The sequence below is a fragment of the Tauraco erythrolophus genome, chromosome 1, assembly GCF_009769465.1.
Source record: "Tauraco erythrolophus isolate bTauEry1 chromosome 1, bTauEry1.pri, whole genome shotgun sequence".
In the NCBI taxonomy this organism is placed as follows: Eukaryota; Metazoa; Chordata; class Aves; order Musophagiformes; family Musophagidae; genus Tauraco; species Tauraco erythrolophus.
In genome coordinates, this window is record NC_141465.1 from 60190462 (window position 1) to 60216314 (window position 25853).

The 25853-nt window shown below is 39.6% G+C and overlaps 2 protein-coding genes across 5 annotated transcripts in view; one reads left to right on the top strand and one right to left on the bottom strand.

The window, feature by feature from the left end:
* CYFIP1 (cytoplasmic FMR1 interacting protein 1) overlaps nt 1–25853 on the top strand; it is a 59614-nt gene that overhangs the window by 23720 nt on the left and 10041 nt on the right. For all 4 annotated transcript variants that reach the window (XM_009988119.2, XM_086619205.1, XM_009988120.2 and 1 more), the window contains 3 exons: nt 6207–6294; nt 19228–19371; nt 20918–21008. In XM_009988119.2, the coding sequence (XP_009986421.1) occupies nt 6207–6294; nt 19228–19371; nt 20918–21008 (323 nt within the window). The remainder of the gene's footprint in view (nt 1–6206; nt 6295–19227; nt 19372–20917; nt 21009–25853) is intronic.
* LOC104380601 (fibronectin type III domain-containing protein 9) lies at nt 12119–12790 on the bottom strand. The gene has a single exon (XM_009988116.2). The coding sequence runs from the start codon at nt 12788–12790 to the stop codon at nt 12119–12121; it is 672 nt and encodes a 223-aa protein (XP_009986418.1).

Consider the following 25853-nt stretch of genomic DNA (forward strand, 5'->3'; position numbering starts at 1 on the left):
TGCTGGGTAATCAATTCAGGATAATTAATTAAAAAGATGATAAAGAGAACCAGATCTTAGGCAGTATGTGTACAATGTGTCCAATTTCACCACAGAATTGCTTTGGATTCAGTCAAAAACATCAGTGTGGAGAGAATTAATGTGTGTTGCACATGCTGTATGGTGCCCATTGATATTTTTGCTGAGAGAGGGAACAGGGAGTTTCTAGACCTTTTCTGGTTCTTAAGCACATTCATTATGGCTATTGCTGCCTTGCTGTTAGCATGAACTTTAAATTGATGAGCGCTCTCTGCATTCAACTGTACGGGTTATGTGCAAATGGAGTACACATGAGGAGCTCTGTGACAGCTGCTAGTTTAATAATTGACTCTTGGTAGGTAATGTCTTGCATGAGAGCTTTGTGTAAACAAGGGAAGAACAGTAACAACAAAAGGCTGGAAAAAAGAGAAATAATTGTGATGAAAAGCAGAGAGCCTGCTTGGTGGTGAAGGGTTGGAGGTAGAGCTCCCAGGAAATGTGTAATACCTGTGGCTTGTCTTTTATTAATTTGACCACAGCCTAGGTGGAAGGATTCTTCTTTTAAAGTTAGTGTTTTGGTCAGATTAACTTGGACAGGGACTTTTTACAAGGGCGTGTAGTGATAGAACAAGGGGCAATGGCTTTAAACTGAAAGAGGGCAGATTTAGGTTGGATCTAAGGAAGAAATTTTTCACTCAAAGGGTGGTGAGGCACTGGAACAGGTTGCCCAGAGAAGTTGTGGATGCCCCATCCCTGGAAGTGTTCAAGGCCAGGTTGGATGAGGCTTTGGGCGACCTGGTGTAGTGGAGGGTGTCCCTGCCCATGGCAGGGGGGTTGGAACTAGGTGATCTTTGAGGTCCCTTCCAACCCTAACCATTCTATGATTCTATGAACTTGTACCTGGTACCTTTTGAAGCTCTTTTTCCAAGAATGCTTGAATGTGATTATTTCAAACATTTGTAAAAGAGTTCAAGTGTTCAGAAACTGCAGGTTTGGTTCGAAGGCTAAGGCTATTTGTGCAGAAGTATGGAAGCAGTGGTGCATGTTTAATTATTTGGGACTTAGGAATTTTTTTTATATCTGATAACGTACTGAGATTAAACAGTGAGGCTGCTATTAAAAGATTTAGAGATTTGATAATTGCAGTTGCCAGTTTTCTGAAATTTAGTCTCATTAGTGATCACCAGCTGCACAGCTGTGTCCAGACTTGGGCGCAGCAGTGTTTGGAGGAGGAATTGGTAGGATGAGCGAGGAGACCTCTGCAAATGGGCATTAGCAGTGATATTCAAGAGTGGTTTTATCTGCTTGTTGTTGATCAGGAAAGAAAGAGAACAAGCTTTTGGATAATGTCATGAGCATATGAACTGTTGGTGAGGTCAAAGCCCTCTCTAGTCCAATGTCCTGACTCTAGCAGCAGCCGCGCAGAGGCCAAGTATCAGAACAAGGGAGGCTTGGGGTGGTTATTCTCCCAGGAAACATGCCAGCTGCTAGCAATGATCAGGTGTTTCTGTAAAACAAAAATGGTGGGATGTTAGTGCATTTTGGGTCCTTTACAGGTTTATTTGTTGTTTTTTTTTTTTCCCCGTTGCTTTGTCCAGTCATTTTTTTACAGCTATGTGAGGTTTTAGCATTCATGTCGTTCTGTAGTGAGGAGCCTGCAGGGAAGCTGTGTGCTACACGAAAAAGTATCCCTTTCAGTTTGCTCTCAAGCTGTTGCCTGCCAGTTCTCATACTGAAAGTGACCATCAACAGCCATTTCCCACTTGTCTTTTCTGTGCTGCTTGGGATTTTTTGAAGAGCCCTCTCTCATGTTGGCCCTCAGATGCATGTTTTTCCAAGCCAAAGGTCTTTCCACGCCAGGAGTCTTTGTTATGCTTATGCCTGCATCTGTATTTTTTTCATTCCCTTGTATCTTTGTGGAGTTAGGAGAACTAGGGCTGATCAGAGGATTCAAATGACACAAGGAGAACTTCCAGATGTTTGTTCTTTGTTCCTTTTACACTACCTATAGTGTTCCTTTATCTGCCTTATTTTCTTTGCTAATTCTAAGCTGGACTATTCCTTCCATCATAGCATGTTTTGTGTTCAGGCCTAGCAGAGGAGCAAGCATAAGACAGCCTAGATGTTTATTTGGAATGAGTATTTTCTGTGCTTTCTTGACACAAATGATACAAGCTTCCTGAGACAGTAGTCAGACTTGTAGTTCCATCTTCTCTCAACACATTATCCAAATCTGTATTCTCTGCTAAAAATTCATGTGTATAACACTCTTCCAAATGCAGTATGACATGTTTCTTCTGAGGACACAGGTTTGTCACAGAATGAACAAAAAGACTAGCTTTTTATTTTTCAGTCTTCCTGCCTTCCTCCCCCTTCCTTTCATGAGTGCTCTCTCTCATACTGCTTTTGAGACTACTTTTCACAAGTGAACAGCTGTGTCTTCTTGTCTTGCGTATACTGTGCGATAGTCACTGTGTCAGAAAAATTTTCAGCGCTTGCAGACACTGCTGGAGCAAACCTGAAAAGCAGCACTGGTGGTGAAAACTGGCTAGTTTCTGCTACAGAGAGCCAAATGGTGTAGTTATATAGACTTATGCAAAGTAGGGGTGACTATAGTCAAATATTCCATCAAATTTGACAAGCACCCCACCTAAAAAAAAAAATATATAGTCTTTCTGCCAAAATGAAAGGTAATAGCAATAGAGTGGCAGATATCTGTTACTTTCATGCTCTGTTTTGTCTGCTGTTTTCCCGCACATCAGTTTGTAGCCCCCTGTTCTCTCTATCTTGACACTCATGTTTGAGAAGGGCGAGTTAGATCTCGCATTTACTAAGCGAGGGAGTGTGGGGCTTAGATCTGGTAGACAGGACAAGCTAATTTGAGAAGGCTGGAAGTTAAATGTATTCATACCAATTGGACAGGGAAGTGCAGAGGGACACTTTCTGTATGAGCAGGGAGGGAGGATTGTGATATTTTATTACTTCTGAGATGAAGCTTAGAATGTTTATGAATGGGACTGCCTGTCTGATCTGGTGCCTGCATTAGCAAGGCAGCAGGCTCATTGGCCAAAGCGGTCTCTTTCAGATTTCTCCTTATTTTCTTAAATAGATTATGGTAATTAGAATCATAGAATCATAGAATCATTTAGGGTAGTTTGTAAAGTGCTCACTATGTATTCCTTGTTGGTAGGTGTCACAGAAACACCGATATAAAATAATATGATCTCTAAAATACTTACTTCGGGGATCATTGTTGTCCTTTAGCAATCACTGTTGCAAAGCTTGGGTAAGCCAGCAGGCTTTTCATCTGCTTAATCTACTTTGCTTACAACCTGCGTTGATTAAAATGGATAAATCACTATGAGATCATCAACACTGATTAAAAATGAAAAGAACGGATTATCTTGGAGTATGCCAAAACCTGCATCTAGCAATATCCGAGAAAAGGAAAAATTTGCCTAGCTTTAGCATTGATATTCAAAGAGCTTCAGTCCTTCAGAGGTGTTTCTGTTTCTTGGAGGAGGAGCAGGAGAAAGCAAACCAGCAGGATGTCAAAAAGAAAACACACACATTGAAATTGAAAAAGTTTGAAGAATAGCAGATGATGTTGAACTGTAAAGGTTTCTGTGTAGCCCTTATTTTGAAAGAAGACATCTCTAATATTTATCTGAAGGGAATTAGCCACATACCTCCTAGAATGACGCTCTCTCTTCTCCCTGTTGTATCCTCAGTACTTAGCCATAGCTCTGCCATAAGATACCAAGTGACTGTGTCTCTTGCTCCAACTTCCTTTTCTTCCTCTCTCAGTATCTTTCCCCGATGTCCCTCGAGAAAGTATAAAATGGGTGCTTGCTCTAGGCCTTTAAGAAAGCTTTAAGGTTGTTTTGCTACAATTCTAAAACAGTAGAGATGTTTAGGAACATCCCCAAGAATGTAGAGGAACACCGGAGAACACACAAGAGTTACTTGTGTTTGTACAGAGCTAATGAAACTTAGAGGCTGTGTCTCAGAAGTATTTCTCTGGTATTTGATTTCTGAGGCTGTGATTTCTTCTCAGTCCCAATACAGTTTGACTGGTTAGCTCCCAGACACTAATGACACTGTAGTTCAAATATATTCATAATACCTTTTTGAAGAGAGAAAGAATAATAGTTACAGCTTCCATGAGGCATGGGATGCACCTACATTTATATTTTGAAACACACTTTTCATTTTGAGGGTTTTGATTTCGTGATAACAAATCAGCTCTTGCCCAATACATCTGCACGCTGAAACCTGGTCTTATCCCAAATTACATGGTATCTCTTTTGATGTCTTTCGTTTTAGAGATTTTCTTAAGGCTTGAAAATTGATGTCAGTTTAAAAAGGCATAGGATTTGGAGAGCAAGAAGGGGGAATAGAGTAATCTCTGGTACTGTCATATGTTGCAGATTACTTTGAAATCCATCAGATGTTTACAACATCTCTGGTAAACTTATTAATGAAGTATCTGTGCAGAGAACAGATTCAAGTGATCTCAAGAGGAAGTTTTCAGTTGCTATGTGAGAGTGAAGGGGGGAAACTTGTAAACTGAGGAAATGTGAATGTAAGGAGATTTAAATTATATGTATCTGTATAGTATCAAAACCAATACATATACATGATCTTTTTTCCTCGAAAGTTCTAAATGCAAGCACTTTCTGGACTTCAGCAAGTACAAGTACTTATGGAAAGACAGGGCTAAAATACATATGAACAAGTAGCTGAAACTGTGGGCATACCTATTTTTGAGCAGGTTAAAAAAATATAGAAAACCTTGTCCTGAAGTTATAGATTCTCACAAGAATGTTTTTGATTACTCAGGAATAAAACACAGTGGAAATAATTGTGAGCAATATGGTGCAATTTATACATGCTTGGGTGAAACAGTTTTTGATTAGCATGGCTGTTTTTGTTTTCAGCTAGAAAATGGATGTATTAAAATAGACTTTCTATGTTCTTTCTGGGAAAAAATATTGAGTCATTTACTTTGTGTGTTGATTAAATTCAAACATATTTTGAACAAAACCAGGTAAAGATATAATTCTATCTTATGATATTATAATGTACTGCAAACTTCCTTTCCTGAAACCTTTTTCTAGATGCGTTTATTTTACTCAGCTATCACTCTGATCAGCCTGATCTGATGCAAACATTCTTCTTAAACAGCTGTTTTTTCTCTTCCCCATGTATATGCAGCTTTGCACCATTTACCAAGAAATCGATTTCATCAAGTTAAAAATAAAGTAGCCATCCAACCCATAAACACACTTACTAATGATTTTGCTCGATTTAGTAAAGTTAAGCAGAATCAGAATTGTAGTAGACGTTGATTAACTGCTTTCTGCACCAAAACTGTAATGCTGCAAAATGTGCATTACACACTTAACAGGCAACATCAAGGAAGTAGGTCTGTGCTGCTTGTTCATGAGAGGACTTGTGCCTACAGAGTTCTGCCCAAGCACCGTTCTTCAGACTCTGGGGCCCTCAGTTTGGAGTGGGCTGTTTGATCCTATCTTTTGCAGTACTCCATATTTTTGTAATTCTGTTGTCATCCTCTTAACATATACAGAGGTAAAGCTAAACGTGATTTGTGTTGGTATATGTTCACACAAAAGTATGGTGTGAGAAAACTTGTGAAATGTTAATTTTGCTACAAGGATTGTACCCTTCCTCCTGACTTTTTTTTAAAAAATATATTAACCTAAAGTATTTTTCCTGCTGTGAGTTTCTTTTGGGGAAAAAAAGGTCCAAAACACTTAATAGAAAGGTCATGTTTCTTCTTTGAAGGTGTAGTTCATTCTCAAGGACTTAATTTTGGAAGCACAAGGAGCTTCCTTACTCTCTGAAAGAGGCTATTGCTAATTTGTTAGTTGCTTCTCTTTTTGCTCAGCTGGGCTACAGTAGAGGTGAGAAATATTTTGGGATCCTGCACACCACTGGAAGAACGAGATCCCAGTAAGTGACAGAGAATTGCATTATGATTTGCATCCAGGCTTTTGGTCAATGCAGGCTATTGTGCTTCCCCAGTTCCAACTTGGGCTGAAAGGCTACCAGTTTGGCTTTGGTTTTATATGTAGACAAAAGCAGTATTACACAGGGTAAGGTGCACTGGGAGCACACCTGCAAACCCAAGTATAATTACTGAATTCTCTATTTTGTTTTTATAGATTTGTTCGGACCGTGCTACCGTTTTCTCAAGAGTTCCAGAGAGATAAGCAGCCTAATGCGCAGCCGCAGTATCTCTATGGATCAAAGGTTGGATTTAATTCCCTTTATATTTATGATTTGCTGATGTTTAAAGATATCTCTTTTAAGTATAGAACTTATAGAATATAAAAGTTATTAATAATGGACTCAAATACATTTTGTGAGTATTTTAGATTCAACATAGGCTTTTTTTCAGACTTTGCTGTGAAGCTCACCATATGTTTCAGCCAAAGTGCAAGTGATTAGTCTGATGTTAGTCTTATCTGACATAGCTAAAAATAAGTCCTTCTCTCAAACACCTTGCATTGCACAGTTGCTTATAGTGGCAGAACAGCTCCAAAGAAGAGATTAATTAGTCATCTGGTGAAGTGAGAACAAGAGCCCATCTTGGGTGCAGCTGCTCCCTTGTTACATTGATGAAGAGTGTGATGGCAGGAGAAAAGGGAACAGATACGAAAAACTGCTTCAGATGTTCTGACTCAAAAGGAATATAGATTCTGGCCATCCTAAACTATCAGATATCAAACTACTTAAATTATTTCCCTGAAAAATGTAGCATTTCTTTGGCATCTTGAACCCAAAGATCTCAAAGTCATCGTGATGAACTTGGCCTTCTAGCCATCTCATCTCCTGTATTAGCATCATCTTTCTTGCCTTGCAGATTAGAGAGACCTGGAAGGTTTATTCAAGTTTTCAACAGAAGTGTGCCTGATATGCTGTCACATACTCTGTGCCTTAAGGCAATGCCCAATACTGAGGTTGGAAAGGAGCTTATGTGGGTGATAGTTGAGAGAGTACTTGACACAAGAGAATGGTTGTGCACGTTCATGGAGCTACCCAAGTGAGGAATGTTAGCCTGTATTCATAGGACCAATGCTATGCTCATGTGTGCAGTATTGTATGTTGGAGGGATAGATTTATTCTCTTGGATCACTGCAGATTTATTTTCTTATGCTTCAGAATTATTGTCTCAGTCTCAATGACAGTTAATGGCATAGCAGATTAACATATATCTGTATTTTTAATATCCAGTTGGAAATATTGAGCTACTTCCAATAGCAGTAAAAACCAGCAGTGTTATCTTCAGCAAATCATTTGAGAATATTTAACAAGATGTCCCTCTTAATTTTGCATTGTTTTCTTGAGTATTGGGGAGGCAAAATGAAAGTATGGAAAAGATCAATAAAAATACAAGGCTCAAATCAGACGATTGTTGACTAAAAAAAAGTTTTAAAATTGTGTACTCAATTATCCTTGTCATTTATACAAGTGTACTGTAAGGGTCATTTTCATGTTTGGCTACTTTCATTATCTAACTCCTACCTGAACATGAGCATAATTAGTCCTTGTCTTACTGTTATTAACTGCACATCATATCCTAGTCATACGGTGCAATCTCTGAAGTGATTTGCTCAGTAAGCTAGTTTTTGAGAGCTGAAGAGATAGCTCTGAAGTTACAAATATCAGTCCTAATAGATCTGCTGCATTTTTAAAACTTTCATGCTTTTAAAACGTAAAGGAGACGGAAAAGGATTCACATGTCTTTAATGCAGAATGTCACAGCTGATTGTCTGGTACTGTGAGTAGTGTTTTATATAATTGTTCTCTAACAGGGAACAGTAAATTATAGGAAAGTGGGATTTTCTTACATTAGAGTTATTATGTTCCTTACTATTTTAGGAATTCACCAGATGCAATGTAAAGAGCAAAAACCCCACTGAATTTAGTAGATATTGCTAACTTAATTTATCTAAGTGATGATGCAGTGGGATGAGTGACAGAGGATTAACTAGGAAACCCTTTTTTTACCAGTCAGGTTATGTTACTAAAATGAGTTTAGTAATCTTTATTCTGAGAGCTATACATTTTCAGAAATCTGATTATTTTTCTGTATCAGCAGGAGCAATCAAGGGGGTTCTTTGTTGCATTCCTGAAGCAAATTTCAGAAATAGATATACCTATATTAGCAAATATTCCTGACTCTCTGTAGTTTTAAATTTTTACAAGAGTATATTTTTATTCTTGAATCTAATGTGTTTTGGAATTGAGGATATCTGAATGGAATTTTAGGATGACATTTCTACTGTATAGAGCAAGTAACAGATAATAATTGTTATGTGATAGTGGTGATACATTCTGGCATGTAATATGATTGCATGATATTATTCTGTGTACTGTATAGCCGGGCTTGTCACAGAGCACATCCTTTTTGAGTAGTTTAATGATTATGTTGTTGAATTGCCTTGTGACTGGACAGTAGTGGGGTGTGGAGTAGCTATGTTTTTTTTTATTTTGTTGTCTTTTTTGAGTTCTTGAACTGCTCAAGATATTCAGGTGAGCACTTCATGTTGATCTATAGCCAAGAAATATGACTTTTTAGTTTCCTTATTGGGCTTTTTTGTTGTTTGTTAGTTTTGGATTTGTTAGGAGTTTTTTTGCATTGGGTTTTTGGTTTTGTGGTTTTGGGTTTTTTTTTAGCAATCCATGTTTTTTGTTTAGGTCAAGACAAGTGCATTGTGGATTCCTGTGCGCATGGACACTCATAGATGCATGTATTGAACTGTAACGGCTAAATGCTTTCTGTGCAGAAGCTCTGCACAAGCAGTGTGCTCGCTAAAGAGTAATTAAAGAATTTTTTAGTTTTGATCTCAAAGTGTTCACATATTCATGTATGTTTCTAAATGAATCAAAGCTTTTGGTCTATATTAATGTGTATTGATGCTTAGCACAGAGAGTTGTGTCCACATTCTCTGATGCATCTAAAGTTTTCTGAGTGATATCTTCATCCAGTTAGCAAAACAGAAACCACAGATACAACTTACTGGCTGTCATGGGAGCAGAGCTGTCAGGTGGGAAGGAGCCAACCAGCAGAAGCTCACCAGCCTTTTAAGTAAACTGGAGTATTTTAAAAGCCCGTTGAAATCCTTTTTCTCAAGTGAAGTGTGTAGGGTTAACGAAATGAATGCTAGCGGACTGAAACTTGGCAGCATGGGCTGGATGCATAAAATAATAATGTAAAGGTAAGAAAGAGTCTCTACTGAGGATTCGAAACTAACTTTGCACGTTAATGAAGTACCTTCTTTTATAGAGGTTGTGTAAGCTAGAATTTAAGAGCTTCCTTTCTGGCTTATACAACATTTTCCAAAGATTTTCATGTTTGTATGATTTTGTAGATGCCAACTCATTTGTTTTGTGAAAAAAGATTCCTTTAGAAAATACTTCTCAATGTGAACATAATGGTTTTTATCTACTGCTGGTGCACAAATTAACATCAATTTGCATTATGTTGCATCTTAACAGTTTAATAATCACTTAGAATGTTTGCCCCTTACTAGATCACTATTAAAATTGGAAAGTGAACTACCAAAACACAGAATTGCCAGAATGAACCTGAATGAATCTGTAATAAAACTTTCTGAGCAAGAGACAAAGAATTGTGTAGCTCTGTGAGTGTGTGATGACATGAGTTCTTCAAAACTAGTGCAGAAGTCAGATGACGCTCCTTATGCACTGCTCATTTGCAGTATGTGCCAGATGGTCCGTTGCTTGAGAGGTGATAGAAATGTTTATCTAAGTAGTGCACAGTAAACTCCTTGGGTGGAATGGTTTTATATTTAGATGAGGTAAATCCCATTCCTGCGAGCACTTCCGTGGTAGCTTGTCGCCTTCTCAATCTGATGTATACATGTGTCTTTTTGTATATATGGGTGTGTGTGTCAATAACAAAATTCAGCAGGTAAATTGCCTCAAAACTGCTTTAAGACTGAATTGCTCCTAGTTCTCGGTATGGTATATAGACATATGTGTGTAACATATAAATGCATGTAAATATATATGTTAGACTGCCTTAAAGCCCACATGAAGAAACAGAGATGCAGTGAAATAAACAGGTTTTCAAGGGCCCAAGATGTTGACAGAGATGAGAATATATGTCTCTTGGTTCTATCCCTTTAACATTAAAATAATCTTTTATCTCTTTGATGAAATCCTAGTCAGAGAAGCGTTACTTTAATTTGATTACAATATAATATTACAGCATTTTTTTTCTGTCCCCACTACCCAGCTGCCTCTATTTTGGCAGTAACCTGTAGTGTTGGCTTCATGCTCTGAAGAGAGTTTTTCAGTGTCTGTTTCATGCAACACCTCCATTTGAAACAGCAGTAAACTGTTGTCATCTTCACAGTTTAAGACTGGTGTGTAAGACAAAGAAAAACATGTATCAGCTGGAGGAAATGCTATGTAGGGAGTGGAGAACATGTTATTCCTAACTTAACACCATAAAGAAGCCTTTTGAAGTGTTTTCTAAACGTAATACTCGCCCCCATTCAGCACATGTTTCTGTGTGTCGTACCTATCCTAGTAGAAAAAAGTAAAGACGACACATCGAACTTATGCCAGCTCGTGTCTTCCTAGCAATACGGGAGTTGACGTCTTTCACAAGTTGTGGGAAATGTTGTCAAAATACGGGAGCTGAAAGACCCGCTGCCTGCTGTGAAATGTTCAGCGGGCACTTGCTTGCCAAAATTGTACGCCACCTCGGCTTCCAGGGCACGGTGGAAAGGGCTGGCAGCTGCCTAGCCAGCAATTCTCCAGCCTGTATTGGTATAACCGAGCTGTGTCAACAAGAGCTGACTTCACACACACGTTTGTATCAATAGCAGTTTGAAATGCCTCCAGTCACAGTGTATCTTCATTTTTTAGACATACCGTACTATATAGCAATACTAAGATTTATTATGTTTTTATGGAACACAAATGCACTTAACAGATTTAAAACAGGGAGACTTAGACGTGCCAGCCAGACAAGATGTGTCACGTTGTGAGGGTGAACAGATTTCTGTCCAAAGGGCCTTTCTTGACACTCCGCCGTGAAGCTCAAGGCAGAGTGAGATGATCAGCAGGCTTGCTTGTCACAAAAATAAAACGTGTTTTGGCATGTTTTTACTTCGTTGACCCATGGTTACAAAACGTACTCTGTGGTTGGATAGAGATTTGGAGTTGGTGAAATGGGTTTTATCATTAAAACTGAGAGGAGAGAAGGAAGGGCCAGGAGTTGCTTCTCTGAACTCTGTTTCCTCTACAGTGAGTCACTTGCCTGTGGAGCAGAAGGTAGCTTGTGGTGGGTGCAGAAGAGTGCAAAATACGACAACTCAGGATACTTCCTTGGTTTCATTAGAAGTGTCGTTACAGAGTCGTTATCTTGCTTGTGTTTTTAGATCAAGGGGAAATTTCAAAGACAGACAAAAGTATACCGTTAAAATCCAGGTGAGTTTAGCTTACGTGCTGAGACTGACCTCATTCAGAGGGGAGCTATGGAGAGCACCGTGGTCGGTGAAGTACATGGACTTAGTGTAGTAGTTGGTGGTGTGCAGGTCGAGAAGCAGTTGGGATTGCGGAGGTTAAACTCACACTAGCAAACCACTGTACTTGGGGTGTATGTTCTGCTTGCCTGTAGAGTAGCAGTCTGGGTTGCCATCTGAAAAATTCTGTCTCAGTTTTAATTTATGCTAGTTAAAAAAAAAAAAAAAAATTAGCACTTTTGATTATTTTTTATATTTGTTTGCGGGTTTAAACTAAAGAAAAGCAACAAAAAAATCCCCTCAAAATATAAACTGATTATTTGCTACATGCTTCATTTTTAAATAACGGAGTGCGGCTGATGTACTCTCTTCTTAGGAATCTGAATCTTTGTCTTCAAGTACCTCTGGCTGCGTACATGCTGTTGGAAAGGGACGTGACACCGGAGGTACAGCCGGGAGCGCTGTGGTGAGCAGTTGGAGCTCCCTGTTGTGAGCACTGACAGTGCACGCGATGCGTTTGAAGCAGTTGGGATGTCGTACGTAGTAAAAATGTCCTTCCTGACAAGAGGTTTCTAATTTATAGTAGAACACTGTCCTGTTGTTGGCACTTGTTCCTGGCTTTTGGAAGTCAGCATGATGGGCTCTTTGCACGCTGAAGGATTCTCTATAATTGTGGCCAGCTGGATGCCACCTGGATGCCTTTCCTTGGTATCCTGCATCATTTGTCTTTGTGTGCCAAGCTCCTCTGAGGTGTACCCCACACTTTTGGTCCACGCCTTCCCGTGGTCCTCTTCAGAGGTCCCGTTTCGCCCTTGCAAACGCTCGCGTCTCCTGCGGCACAGGAGGTGCAGGCAGCCGTAGAGGAGGATGGCAGCGATGATGAGGAGCAGGACGCCGCTGGTGAGCCAGATGCCCAGCGCCAGCTCTTTCTTGGTGTTGCTCGCAGACGCCGGGTCTCGTTCCAGCGTGTTAAAAACTCTGCACTGGTCGCTGGAGGGGTTGGCAGACTGGCAGGTCACACACACGATGTACGTTGTCAGCGGAGTCAGGTTTTCAACAACAAAGGACGAGCGACTGGCGGGCACCCTCTCTTCCTTCTGAAAGCTCTTTCTCGAGTAAGTCGATAGCATGCTGTTCCAGTTAGGGTGGTACATGACGCTGTAAAAGCTGTCGGCACAACTGGCCATCTTTGGCCAAATTACCATTGCCGTGTTTCCTGTGATGTTTTGGACGGTTATTCCCATCGGGATGTTGCTCGGGTGGTTTTTACTCTTGCGATGCTGATCTCGCTGTGGAAAGGGGAGATGTTCGTTTCCCAGGGAGGTCACTGAGAAGCTGCAGCACTGAGGATGTCGTGTGGATCTTTATTGTAGTGCTCTGTAATTTAGGAAAGGAGATGATTAGGGAACTATGCTCTTACTGTTGGTACTGCTGTGTCAAAGTGAGAGTTGGCAGTTCATAAAGTTTGGAGTGTTTTAAGCTGTGTACATTTTCCCAAGGGAAAGGCTAGATATATGCTTATAGAAATTCAACCGGAGCTGCCGCCTGGTGATCCAGGTGACGAGTTGTGTCTTGTCTCCATGAGAGAAGGTGTGTTTTGCAGAATTTGCAATTGGGGAGCCACTTCCTTTCACAGTTTTTTTTCAGACGACTGTGCCCTCGCAACGAGAGGATGCTGGCGATTTGCCTCTATGCCAGTTCTGGTATACATGCTGCCTACGTATTTGGGACAGTCCCTAGAATAAGGTCACTGGATATATTTGCCTTAAGGAATTTGTGTTAATGTTAGGTAACATTAAGTGAAACAAAACTTCTTCAGGACTATTAAGGGGAGTGGTGAATGTGCTTTGTACTTCCAAAATATATACTTCTGCCACAAGGGAAAACAAATGATCAGAAGTTTACACAGATGCACTAATAAATGTGTGTCTCCTTTGGAACAGTGCTGGAGTATTCTTTTTAATAGAACAAACATTTCTAATAGGAAAAAAAGCTGAATATTTTAACATAATTTTATGTTATGAGTCAAACTCTCATGTCAAAAAACTGACATTGAATTCTAAACTGAATTGAACCTTGGTCCGGTTCAGCATTAAACTAAAGACTGACAGATTGACCATTCAACAATAATTAACGTTATCTGTCACAGAAAATACTTGCCCAATGAGTATGTTCATAAGTGGAGTTCGGGTTGGTTTGGTTTGGTTTTTTTTAAAGGAAAAAAAGGCAACATTTGCTTTTCTCTGTAGTCTATCTTCCATTTTATTTTACTTACTTAGTGTTTTCCATAATCTCAAAGCTTGCTTTTGTAAGCAATGAATTTTCTAATGCTAAGCGGCAAGTGAGGGGTGGCAGGAGTGGATCTTGAGGGATAAACTCCTCTACTGTCCACAAGTATTGAATTTTCCCTGTCAACAGTCAATTTAAAACCAAAACAGTATGTGGAAACGTCACCAGATATTATTTTGTCTGCGATATCATTTTACATTAGTTTCTCATCCCCTGATCCTCTCCCATTTTTTGCTAGTGAGTTAGCACATCTGTAGCCACTGCCAGAGCAGGGACTGCGATGATTGCACATTGGTGGCATCAGAATCGCAATGTTTAGTCTTCATGCCAGTCAACCCTTTGGAAAAGTTTTCTCAAGCTAGGCTTAGTTGGTGAAATACAGTATTGACTATAGCATACCTTCTGGGTAAATAGTGCTTTTTAAAAAAATAACTCTTTTCTGTGCTAAGTGATTGTGTGTAATTCCATAGTCTGTCTGCCCTGAACTAACACCCCTCCTCCTCCTCATAAAATTAACATTAGAAAACCTGCCTGTATTTTGAGACTCTGAGTTTGTGTTACCACTGTAAATATTGTAAGGAAAACACCTATTTTTCTGCAGTTTCCTAAATGTTTCTATTAAAGAATATCTTCCTTTCAGGACAAAAAGTTGGCTTCTGCCTTGGTAGACTTTCAGTTAAAATTGTTATTTTATAACAAAACAAACAGACAGTGTGTCTTTTTGTTCATTTGGTGGGATTTTTTCTTTTACTGTTGTGATGGCAGCTTTTGAAAAAGAGCCTACCTCAGCAATTTGATCTGATTCTCTTTTAGTATAATAGTCTGTTTCTAATGGCCCTCGTGTGAAAGTTTTTTCCACTGTGAAAGTTTTTTACTTTTTTAATGAATGTAAATGCTCACAACAGTAACACTGTATTTCATTGTTTATGGCTTCATTATAAAAATTAATTGATTTTTTTTTTTTAATGATCAAGTTTAAGATGTTAAGTCTCCTGGCTAAATAACAATTGGCTATTGAAAATTCTCCTGATGAAGAAAGCTTATAAGATTTGCTCATAGCATATTCTGAAATCATTCTGTAATACTTTTATTGGTTTTTATATTAGATAGGAGGCTGGTGAAATATGTATTAGTGGGATTTTGATAGTTACATTACATTAATAGTAAGAATTCTGTGACTTTATGTATGAAAACTGTTGCTTGAGGCTTTTGAATTATACTTATCGGGAGGTGGGAAGAAAAAGACGTATGTTTACTTTCATTACAATGTAAAACTGTAGCTATGACTGATCTGTGCAGATGCTGCCGTTCTAATCGTGTGGTAAGTGCACCCTTTTTGAGACAGCAACAATATAAGGGAAGTGACTTTGCTATTAAATAAACTTATTAGACAGACACATTTTGGCATCTACCCAACTTCTGCAGATATTAGTCAGGCACATTAGTAGAATCAGAGCTCTTACTTGCTCAGTTGTCTTCTCTTTAGCTGATAGATCCCAATTACTTAAAATTATAACTTATTTTTTATCGAGCACTTCCTAACACAGTCTGGAGACAATAGTTTCATTCATTACAGCATTTTGTAAGTAGAATGTTTAGATTTTAATTAAATAATAATAATACATTCTGTTGTTACAAAACATCACTTATTAAAAGACGCATAATTACTGACACTTAAATGTTTGGAAAACCCATCTGATGTTTTATGGAATATAAAGTCAGTACTTACCGTCACCTCCTGACAGAAATTTCAGAACAGAATTTTCATACGGTGATGCTGCTGTGAAAATGACATAAACACGAAGTTTTCTGTATCTTTTTTCACGTGAGTTATTTCCTGTCTGATCTCTGCTTGCCAGTTTGCTTTTTCTTCCCCTCAGATTCCTTGGAGTGAATTCTTATTGCTTGGTGCTTTCAGTTTTTTTCTCCGATGCTGCTGGTGGCATGGTTTCTTTGTCTCTTCCACTTAAATTCATGCAAGAGCACATCTTGCCTAAAGATGCTGTTCCCTTGCTTTTCAAAGAACATACAGGAGAAAAAATAATGTCTTTTCCCCCTCCTCTTGCTTGCCTCCCGTTGGACAGTGTACTGCCTGAACATCCCTGTTATATGCTCTCGTGCGTGTACTGGTGATGCTGTGAGTGATTAATGTTAGCACTTTGATGACATCAGCAACTAGCAACTCTTTTTTTTTTTTTTTTTTTTTTTTAGTTTATAAGTAGGGGAGGAAGCAAGCATAGTTTAAAAAATTAATGAACTCTCTCTTTCCTTCCCTCCCTCTCCACCCCCACCCTCCCCTTTGTTAGTGGCTTCTTCCCTGAGCGTTTTGTGCTTTTGTGCATCATGGGAGGGAAGTGGTGGTGGTGTGTGGTGATTTTTTTCTAAATCCCTGATCACAGTTCATAAAGCTCTGCTAATCCAGCGTTTACAGGTGGACCATTTTAGGTACTTCCCCATGAGGATTACGTTAAAGAAAGATGTATTTTTAAATGTACTGGCTTCTTATATATTGGTGAGGTGTTTTTTTATACTGAAGTCACGTTTGCTTGCTTTTCTATAACAAATTTCTGCTGTGTGAAGAGGAGTTCTCTTCCTTTAACCTCACGGCACTAAAATGCCTTAACCTACTGAAGTAAAATTCTCCTTGTGCTGTAGCTGAGGTAGATAGATAGTTTGGACACATTTATTGTCGAGACTTCCCTGATTGGAGACATCAAAAGCGAAGGATGAAATCTCACCTTTTAAGGACAGCCATATAAATGCTCAGTGTATCGAGACATTCATCTGCACGTTTTTGTAAAGTTTTATCAGTTATCTCCCCCGTCAATGCCCCAGACTCCTTGTTTTATATGCGGAGAGCTACGGAAACACACGTGTTGTACTAGGAGGATGCAGCTTTAGGTTGTCTGCCTGGTGAGGTGTGTTGGGAGTTTACTGTTTTAGGCAGCTCCGATCCAACAGCAGAACTGCGTCATGTATTAGGAGCCTAATAATTAGCCAAGTGTCTATTTTAGTTTGCATTCACGGAAAAGATGGCTGAGTATTTGGAAACAACCCTCCTCCACAAAGTCAACACAAGCCCACGGTCCTCAGAACAGCTTCCCAGCCTGATGGGCGGCTGAGCCTGGGGGACCCTCCAGGGCAGCTCAGGGATGTGTCCAGTCAGGTGTTGAACATCGCCCAGGACAGAGACTTCACAGCCTCTCTGTTTGACCACCCTCACAGTAGTAAAGTTTTTTCTGGCGTTTAAAAGGGATTTCCTGTTTGTGCCCACTGCCTCTCATCCTGTCGCTGGGCACCTCTGAGCAGAGTTGGCTCCACCATCTTTACTCCCCATATCAGTTACTTATGCACATGGATGTGATCCTCCTGAGCCTTCTCTTCTCTGGGCTAAACAGTGCCAGCTCTCTCAGCTTTTCCTCATAGGAAAGATGCTCCAGTTCCTTAATCATCTTTAAGGCCCACTGCAGGACTCTCCCATACATCTCTCCATGTCTCTTCTGTACTGGAGAGCCCACCACTGGACTCCAGTGCTCCAGGTGTGTCTCTCCCATGCTAAGTAGAGGGGATGGATCAGCTCCCTCGACCTGCTGGTGGTGCCCTGCCTGATGCAGCCCCGCTGGCTGTTGGCTGCCTTTGCCACAAGGACATAACAGCGTCTTGTTCACCAGGACCCTCAGGATAAGAAAAAACAAAAAAACAACCCCCCAAAACCCATCTTCTGCAGGTCAGGCTGTCTTGCTGTATAATTTCTTCACACAGGTGGGGACAGAAGTTCAGGCATGGAAGAAATACAACTGAACCTTTAAGTAAATTTCAGGACTGGCAACTTCTTCAATTTTCACATTGTAGAAATAAATCACTGGTTATAACTCTGTTGTTGTTGAAGCACAATCAAATTTATGTAATTTTCTATGTGTGTGTGTTTTAATAACATATGCAAAGTTTCTCCTTAGTTCAGGAGTTGCCTGATTCAGAAAGGTGGGTTTGGATCTCTAGTTGTCTCTTGTTATGACCTAGATGGTTTCTAGAAAGCCTGTGCTTTCTTTCGTTTCTTTCATAGTGCAACGATTTTTTGACCCGTGAGGGTTTGTGAAGTGCATCTAAGGCATCCATAAGAGGTGGCCAAGAAGCGTTAACCTGTTGCCAGGTTTGCATTCACTATGTGTCGGTCTAGAATCCAGTTTTTAAATTTCTAAGTCCACAGTTCAAAACACATTGGAACTTGCTATTTATATGGAGATTTGCAACATAGATAAAAATGTGTATCTTCTGTCCTGACCTCTTCTAAGGATGATTTGTAAGTCCTTTTCTTTAAGAGACTAAAATCCTCCAAGAGCTCAGTAGAGTTTTGTAACTTATTGTTAGTAGTTTCTTTGTGCAATGCTGTGTATTACAGTATCTGGTATTGACTTGCATGGATAATTGGTGCAGGATCTGCACCGGAGGGGATGTCAGTGTTCTTCCTGGATACTGATGGAGGAAAATTTTCTGTTACAGAGGATGTGTGTGGAGTTGAAAGTCTAACAGTATGCTGTCTTTCATGCATGTATTAGAGAGAATGAAAACTGCAGAAAATAAAAGGAAACACAGCGGAACCTCCTACAAGAAAGGTTGACAGAATTCCCTTTTAAAATTTAACTTCAGGATATTAGGGAAACAGCCCACTTACAGAAGTGGAGGATGTAAAGTTAGCCAACTCCCCTTTGATCCATGGCTTCAGCAAACGGTTCCTCAATCCCTACACAGCATCAGTCTGTACAGTTGTGTTCACTTTGAAGAAATAGTCATTAATTTGGCAAAGCACCTGATCCTCTTTGTACAACCCTGGCATAATTTCCATGAGGTTATTTCCCAGACTTAGATTTGCTTTGATCTTGTGTACAGCTAAGGGAAGAGAAAGATCCTAATTAATTAGGTGCAGAGAGCAGTAACTGCAAAAGGCTCTGGGTTTTTTTTGTAGTTGAGTCCTCAGAGACTTAACACACCGATTATTAACTGAAAATTGAAGTAACTTATTTCAAGATGTTTTGTACAAAAAATGGACGATACAGGAATAGAAGCTGTGCTTTAAATTCAGGGATCGGAACATTGGCATTGACTACTCTTAACCTTTTATTACCTGTGTAAAAAGAAAAACACGATGGAGGAAATGTTCGTGGCTTTATAAATGGCAAGTGGAAGATGCCTGGTGAAAAAAAAGTTTACAAGTTTTTCTTGCTAATACAGAGATTTTGGGTGGGAAAGAGAAAGTGTTTTAACTTCCTGAAAAGAGAGTGCGATACAAAGTTATTTTATTTTTAATATACTTTAAAATGCTGTTTAAACGAAGTTATTATAAAGATGCAGTCAGCTGAAATTGTCATTACTCATATCTTTTCTCTTATTTCAGGCATTGAATTTGGCGTATTCCAGCATCTACAGCAACTACAGGAATTTTGTTGGTCCCCCTCACTTCAAAGTCATCTGTAGACTTCTTGGGTATCAGGGTATTGCTGTGGTGATGGAGGAGTTGCTGAAAGTTGTCAAGAGCCTGGTATGCCAATTGTCTTTCATATTCTGCTATTCCAAATGGCTTCTGATATGAAATATCTCCAGAAAAACAAAGTGAAAGTAAGATCTCAGATAAGACTAATTAAAATGTTACTTCCATTGATGTTCGGTATAAGCTGTGTTTGAGAGTAGTCAGTGTCCTGTGAAAGCAATAGACAATGTTCATTGGTAGCCTCAGCAGTGTTTTGAAAACCTTGAATTCTGCATTGGATATGAATTTAATTTATGGAGACCTATGCTGTTAGGTCCTGGGTAAACTCTGGAAAAGTATGAGTGTTTCAAATTAGTTGATTTCAACTTAAAGATTGCACTGTAAATTCACCTTCTTCATATTTTTTGAGAGCAGCTGGAGTGAATTTTCTTCCTTGCCTAACTTCAGGGATTTTTAAAAACATCGTTGACATCTTAATAACAAGGAAGGTTTGATCTCGCAATGGAGAGCATCAAGCCTAATTAGAAGAGTGCTCAGACCAGATGTTGAAGTTATCCATACAGCCTGGGTATCTTATAGTGGAAAGGGCCTTTTCTGGAACTAGGAGGAGATTGAGGGGCTGGCTGTTCGCTCTATTGTTATTAGCTATGTATAGAATTATAATGCATTGCAGTTAAGTTTAAGCCAAAGAAATGGTCTTTTCCTCCCTATCCCTGTTTCCTGTAAGCAGCATGCAGCCAAAATAATCCAACCATACCGGGGGATAGCTGTAGCTTTCATAATCTCACATCAGACACTTGACACATTCAGCAGTTTGTTTACAGTAACTCCCACAAAGTTCTAAGTACATTTTTGATGTTCTAGAAAGGCTGGAGCCTGCTTGAAGGGGTACTATGGTCTAATCTTCAGGGAGAGAGTAAAACACAGATATTTTTTGTGGTTTGGGGTCAAGTTTTGGGTTGTTTTGGGGGGGATTTTTTTTAATTATTATTATTAAGTAGTATATCGTCTCAATTCATTCAAGGTAGCATTGAATTTTTGGGCATTTAAAAAAAGTTTAAAAGGCCTAGGGGGAGGTATCCTGCTGATGTCTCATGCAGATCCTCAGATATAGGGAGACAGGTATGAGAGAGGTGTCTAGTGGGAGGAAGACAGACTGACTGTAGGCTGAGACTGTGTGTATCTTAACTGGTATATCCAGAATAGCCAGTTTGAGCTGTTACAGACATACCTAATGCTAAGGATTTTTCTGTTGTTGCTTTTGAAAGCATTCAGATGCAACTTTTTTTACCAAAAATCTGAAAGTTGGTTAGACAATAGAGACAGTCTGCAAAAGAACAACGTGATTTCCTCTTTTTCACCTTTCTGGCCTTAGCTGTTGTGCCACTCTTCCTGTAGCAAAAGGTGGCTAACGCCATATGAAGGAAAGTGCAACTGTATTCATTTGAAAAAGTTGCCTGTTTGAAGATATGACTGACAGAATTAAATGCAAGAGTTGTAGAGCTTGTTTAATTCACGTGTACTTTGAATGCAATTTGTTGTAAAATTTCTTAGTTCAATAAAGCTGACATGTTTACGCACATCTGTTTTCTCCTAGTTACAAGGGACGATTCTTCAGTATGTCAAGACCCTAATGGAAGTGATGCCTAAGATCTGTAGGTTACCAAGACATGAGTATGGTTCTCCAGGTTAGTTCACGTTTGGTATTACCGTAGTAGCCTTAACAAGATGATACTAATCACTGTCTTCTGATCATGTGTACGTCTCTCTTTCACACCTTCTCTTCTCTCTCCCAATAATGAACACTTAGTCTTTTTTTTTTTTTTTCGTAAGATGAATTGTTGAATGCTGGGCTTTCTGAAAGCGCTTAAAGTTTCAAGACTTCTATGCTTAGAGCAAATAAAAGGGTGACTGTATATAGACAGCCTTATACTGGGCTGTTCACAATAATTTCTAGTCTTTCTCATAAGTGTGTTGAGCTTTTCCCTCTGCAAGTTAGCCTCTCACACTTGTTCTGTTTAAATGTCTAATTTAGATAGCGCTCATTCTCTGGAAATGCCTCTATTCCCTCTACCTTTGCCCTTTTCAAATGTAAGATGAAAGGAGTGATACTACTGAGAGGCGAACTGGTCCTGCCCCAATGGTTATATCTGAGGCTTGTGTGGGGCGCATCTTAGCCACTTAACAGGAGGCATGACAGTTGCAGAAGAAGAAATGACTTTGAAAGCTGCTTGCCACTATGGAGAAATAATTGGCTAATTAGTATTTATCACATTGTTCACTGAAATTCTGAAACTGCTTTCCCCCCTTCAAAATATTCCTCCTCCGCAACTCCTAATTAACACAAATTAATCCTTCCATGTGCCACCCACCTCCTGAGCATATCTTTATTTTTCCAGAGTCGCCTAGGTTTATTAAATGCCACTCCAACTGGAATGAGGTTGTTTTTTTTCGCTTCCCACAGCTCGATTGACGCTCATTACCAATGTTAAACGAAATTGAGGACTTACTGTTTCCTTCCTGTTTTTCTCCCTGGAGCGTAGAAATGGATGAATCATGGTAGTTAGCAGTATAAAAATAATCTATCTGAGGTTTTTAGCCACTCATTAAGGTCTGACCGCACAAGCAGTAGGTATTCTCAAATACCGATTATGCATCACCAGGGTCTGCGATGCTGCAGGTGACATTAGGAAGCTGATAGTCTCTTGCCAGAAATCCTCACCTGTAAGGAGTAAGTATTTGGCAGGAGATGCCCAGGGACTTAAGCAGAAACTTTCTCTTGAAGTTAAAAGGCAATCTGTCTTATAGGAAAAGCAAAACCTTACTTGTGCAATGATAGCCTTCACAGGATTGCTTAAAACATTTTAAAATCCTTCATCACTTTCCTGTTTTGTGGAGATCACAAGCTGCTTTGACCTCATATTTACGCTTGTGAAAGAAATCCCGTATGTTTAGATGCCTACTGTACCAAGAGATCGGAGTAACTCTTGGTTACGATGGAAGATCATAGCAACTAGATTTGGACTGGATCTCAAAAACCAACCTGTTTCTGTGCTCCTTCACTCCCCCTGCTCCTAATAGATTTTGTCTTGACATGTGTATTTTTCCTGTTCTGAACTATTTCTAGCAGTGGACACTTAATAACTTCCCAGAGAGTCTCTTCCAAGAAATGGCAGAGACAGCTTTTATAGCACTCTCACGCCACCTCTCTCTTTCCTTTTGAAGACATGAGACAGAAAACACGTGTGGAAGCTCAAGGCATCTCCATCCCTCTCACACATTGCTGAAGAATCATGTTACATTCTCTCATGCCTCTCTGTCATGGAGATGTCTGCCCTTGGAGCCACTCTGACTGATAAAAGAAAATATTCACTGCAGTGGTGACATGCTGTAGATTTTAGCCCTCATCTTGCATCTTGAGAGGAACTGCCAGACTGTAGAAGTGCAGGCTAAAACTGTGCTTGGTTTGAATCACTGTCCTCTCCTTTCTGTGCTAAATTCTCCTCTGTCTTTGCCACACCTCGTTTACTTGTTTCACCACAGAAAATGCGAGCTAATACACACCAACAGTTGTCTGTTCCCTCTTCTGTCTCTGAAAGCTTCCTGCAAAAGTTAGTAGTTGTAGTAGTAAGTCTGAGTGCTATGGACCATGTCTGTATGCTGCTTCTACTCTTTCATAGAAAATCAGAGAATCATAGCATGGTTAGAGTTGGAAGAAACCTTAAAGATCATCTAGTTCCAACCCCCCTGCCATGGGCAGGGACACCCTCCACTACACCAGGTTGCCCAAAGCCTCGTCCAACCTGGCCTTGAACACTTCCAGGGATGGGGCATCCACAACTTCTCTGGGCAACCTGTGCCAGTGCCTCACCACCCTCTGAGTGAAAAATTTCTTCCTTATATCTAATCTAAATCTGCCCTCTTTCAGTTTAAATCTATTGCCCCTTGTCTTATCACTACACGCCCTTGTAAAAAGTCCCTCTCAAATTATTTAATCACTTCTTTGTAATTGGCACTACCTACACATACAGACCAAAACTGCGATTCTGTTCTGCAAATTAAATATGTAGACTCTCATCTGTCTTGATGCATTTATCAATTCAGAATTAATTTCCTGGGTCCAGTCTCCATATGCAAAGCAATTTAAATACGCTCAGTAAGTAAGCCTCTAGCTATTTCATGCACGTCAGACTTTTCATTTGGAGAGCTTTGTTTGGACTCTGTTGACTGCAGTTCCTTGAGCCCTACATAATCAGTCCTCTAGACTTGTGGATTTCTAAATGGTGATTTATTCCTGCTAAGAGGAGCAGGGTACAGACAGTGGCATCAGAGTTGTTCAGGACTCATTCGCCAATGGGTTTGTTTCCATAGGAACAGTCTAAAGCAGTGGGAAACTTGCTCATCTGCTAGTCATAAAAATATTTGTCTAAAAATACATTAAGCAGAAGGATTTTTAAAGGGACCTTTTAAAGTCACTAAAGCTTTTGAACTCTTATAGGTCAATATTCCTTTGAACTTGAAATTTCATCTTGGAGGTAATATTTTCTTCTGCTGTTTTCCTAGTATTTGAATATGGCATTCCTGCTTTTGCAAAATGAATATTTTATGTCCTGCCTCTCTGATGTGTCACTGGACACGATGAGGAAAGTAGCTTGTCAGTTCTGCTGTGAGATGAGCCGTAGGTTTTTGTCGCTGGTGTATCACCCTCCAAAAGAAAGTTGTTTTTTTTTTTTTAAAAAAAAAAAACCATTGATGAGCTTAGCAAGATAATATTTGGTGAGAAAGTAGTCTAATTGTGATTTTTTTTTTTCGTAATATAGCATTTCCATGCTGCTTCTTTAAAAAAAAAAAAAAGTAAATCAAAACCCTAAACACCCAAAGCTGGTTCAGGGCAAAACACTCATTACACCGCGCCGTGATCTCTTGAAATCCCATGTGTTCGCATGGCAGTTTGGGGAAGCCTCTCAATGCCCTGCGCTGCTGGCTGCTGTGTTCCCGTCTCTCCCCAGGCTTATTGAGCTGCTGGCAGCACCTTCTGAGCTGCTTCAGCACAGCCACCTGGCAAAAAACTGTCTTCCACCCCTCCTTGTTCTGGAATATTTTGAGTCAGGGTCTAATTAGGAACTGGAGCTAGCCTGGGCCTGCTGGGGAAGCATTGCTTGGGGCACAGCAGAAGGCCTAGTCATGCTTCCTGTTATTCCAGGTTATTGATAAAACTTGGATAAGTAGGAGAATAAGTTAATTTCTTGTTGGGGGTGCAATGGCTTGAGTCCTTCTGGGGAGGAACATGAAGGGAACTTATTCGTAGGTTTTTCTGGAACATTGGAGAAAGATTTGGGAGGGAATCACAGGCTACTTGAAAGAATTTGAAGGCAACCTAAATCAGTTAGATGATTGTGAAAGGGGAGTAAAGAGTGATCAGATATGCAGAACAAAAGGACGTTTCTTTCTGGCAAAATAAACACTGCACAGGCTCCATGATCATAATTCCCAGATGCATGCATATGCTTAAACCTTACAAACATTTATGTTGAAAGGAATGACATGACTGCTGATATACAGAGTTAATGATGTCTCTTGTGAGTCCAGGAAGTATTTGTAGCTAGCATTTGGAGGTCTTCATGAAAGTGAACATAAACTTAAGGTCATTCTTTCACCCAGTTTCTTGGGAGTAGTTTTTTCTGTTGCAGATTTTACGTGACAATAGTCAAGTCAGTACTCTGCAAAAAACAGCCCATAACGCAACTAGACCAAGAATTCTACTCAAGGTCTGGTTCGTTGTTAGTTGGCAATTGAGTTCTTGAATTAATAGTCAATTTTCATCCTAATCTTTTAGGTACCAGAATTGTTACAATCTCTGGAACGAGTTTGATTTGAGTCTGTAGACGTGAACTGAGATTGGTCACCTTTCATTTTCTATAGAACAAAGTGAAGAAATCCAACCAGCTTTGCGTTGCATGTGTTGACTTGATCTGACTTCCTAAATTGATTAGTGTACAGACTGCACAGCTGAAACTTGGCATCCACTGTTTGAGTGCTGTTGAGATAGGATTTTGGAAGCAGAGGTGGAACTTAATCCTTTACTAATCTTCTGTGCTTTACTAGATCTATTTTATATCAACAGCCTTTTCTTCTGTTGAGATCTGTGTAAATCAGAAACTGGGATTATAAAATTGATTATTATGACACCTAACGTCATCCTACCTGCAGGAATAGAGGGATTTAATTAAAATTGCTTTCTTGGAGAGAAGGAGCAAAAAGCCTTGATTCATTTGCTTGCAAAATGTTATGTATGTATAACTAATTCAGTAACTTAGGAATTGCACCACAAACAAAATTCGGGGAAGGAGGAAGGTTGCATGCAGTTAAGTGAAATGAACTTTCCGAAGATATTTGTTCTTTTTGCAGGGCTTCAGTCTGCATGCATAGCTTTTCACAAAAATACAGTTCTGTGTTTCAAAACAACGACACAATTTCTTCGTAAATGCATGTGATTGTCTGCATTCATATGGCTTTGGGTGAATAAATGAGGA

Excerpts from the sequence above, each read along its gene's own strand:
- LOC104380601 (XM_009988116.2), bottom strand. The coding sequence starts at position 12,790 with ATGGGAATAACCGTCCAAAACATCACAGGAAACACGGCAATGGTAATT.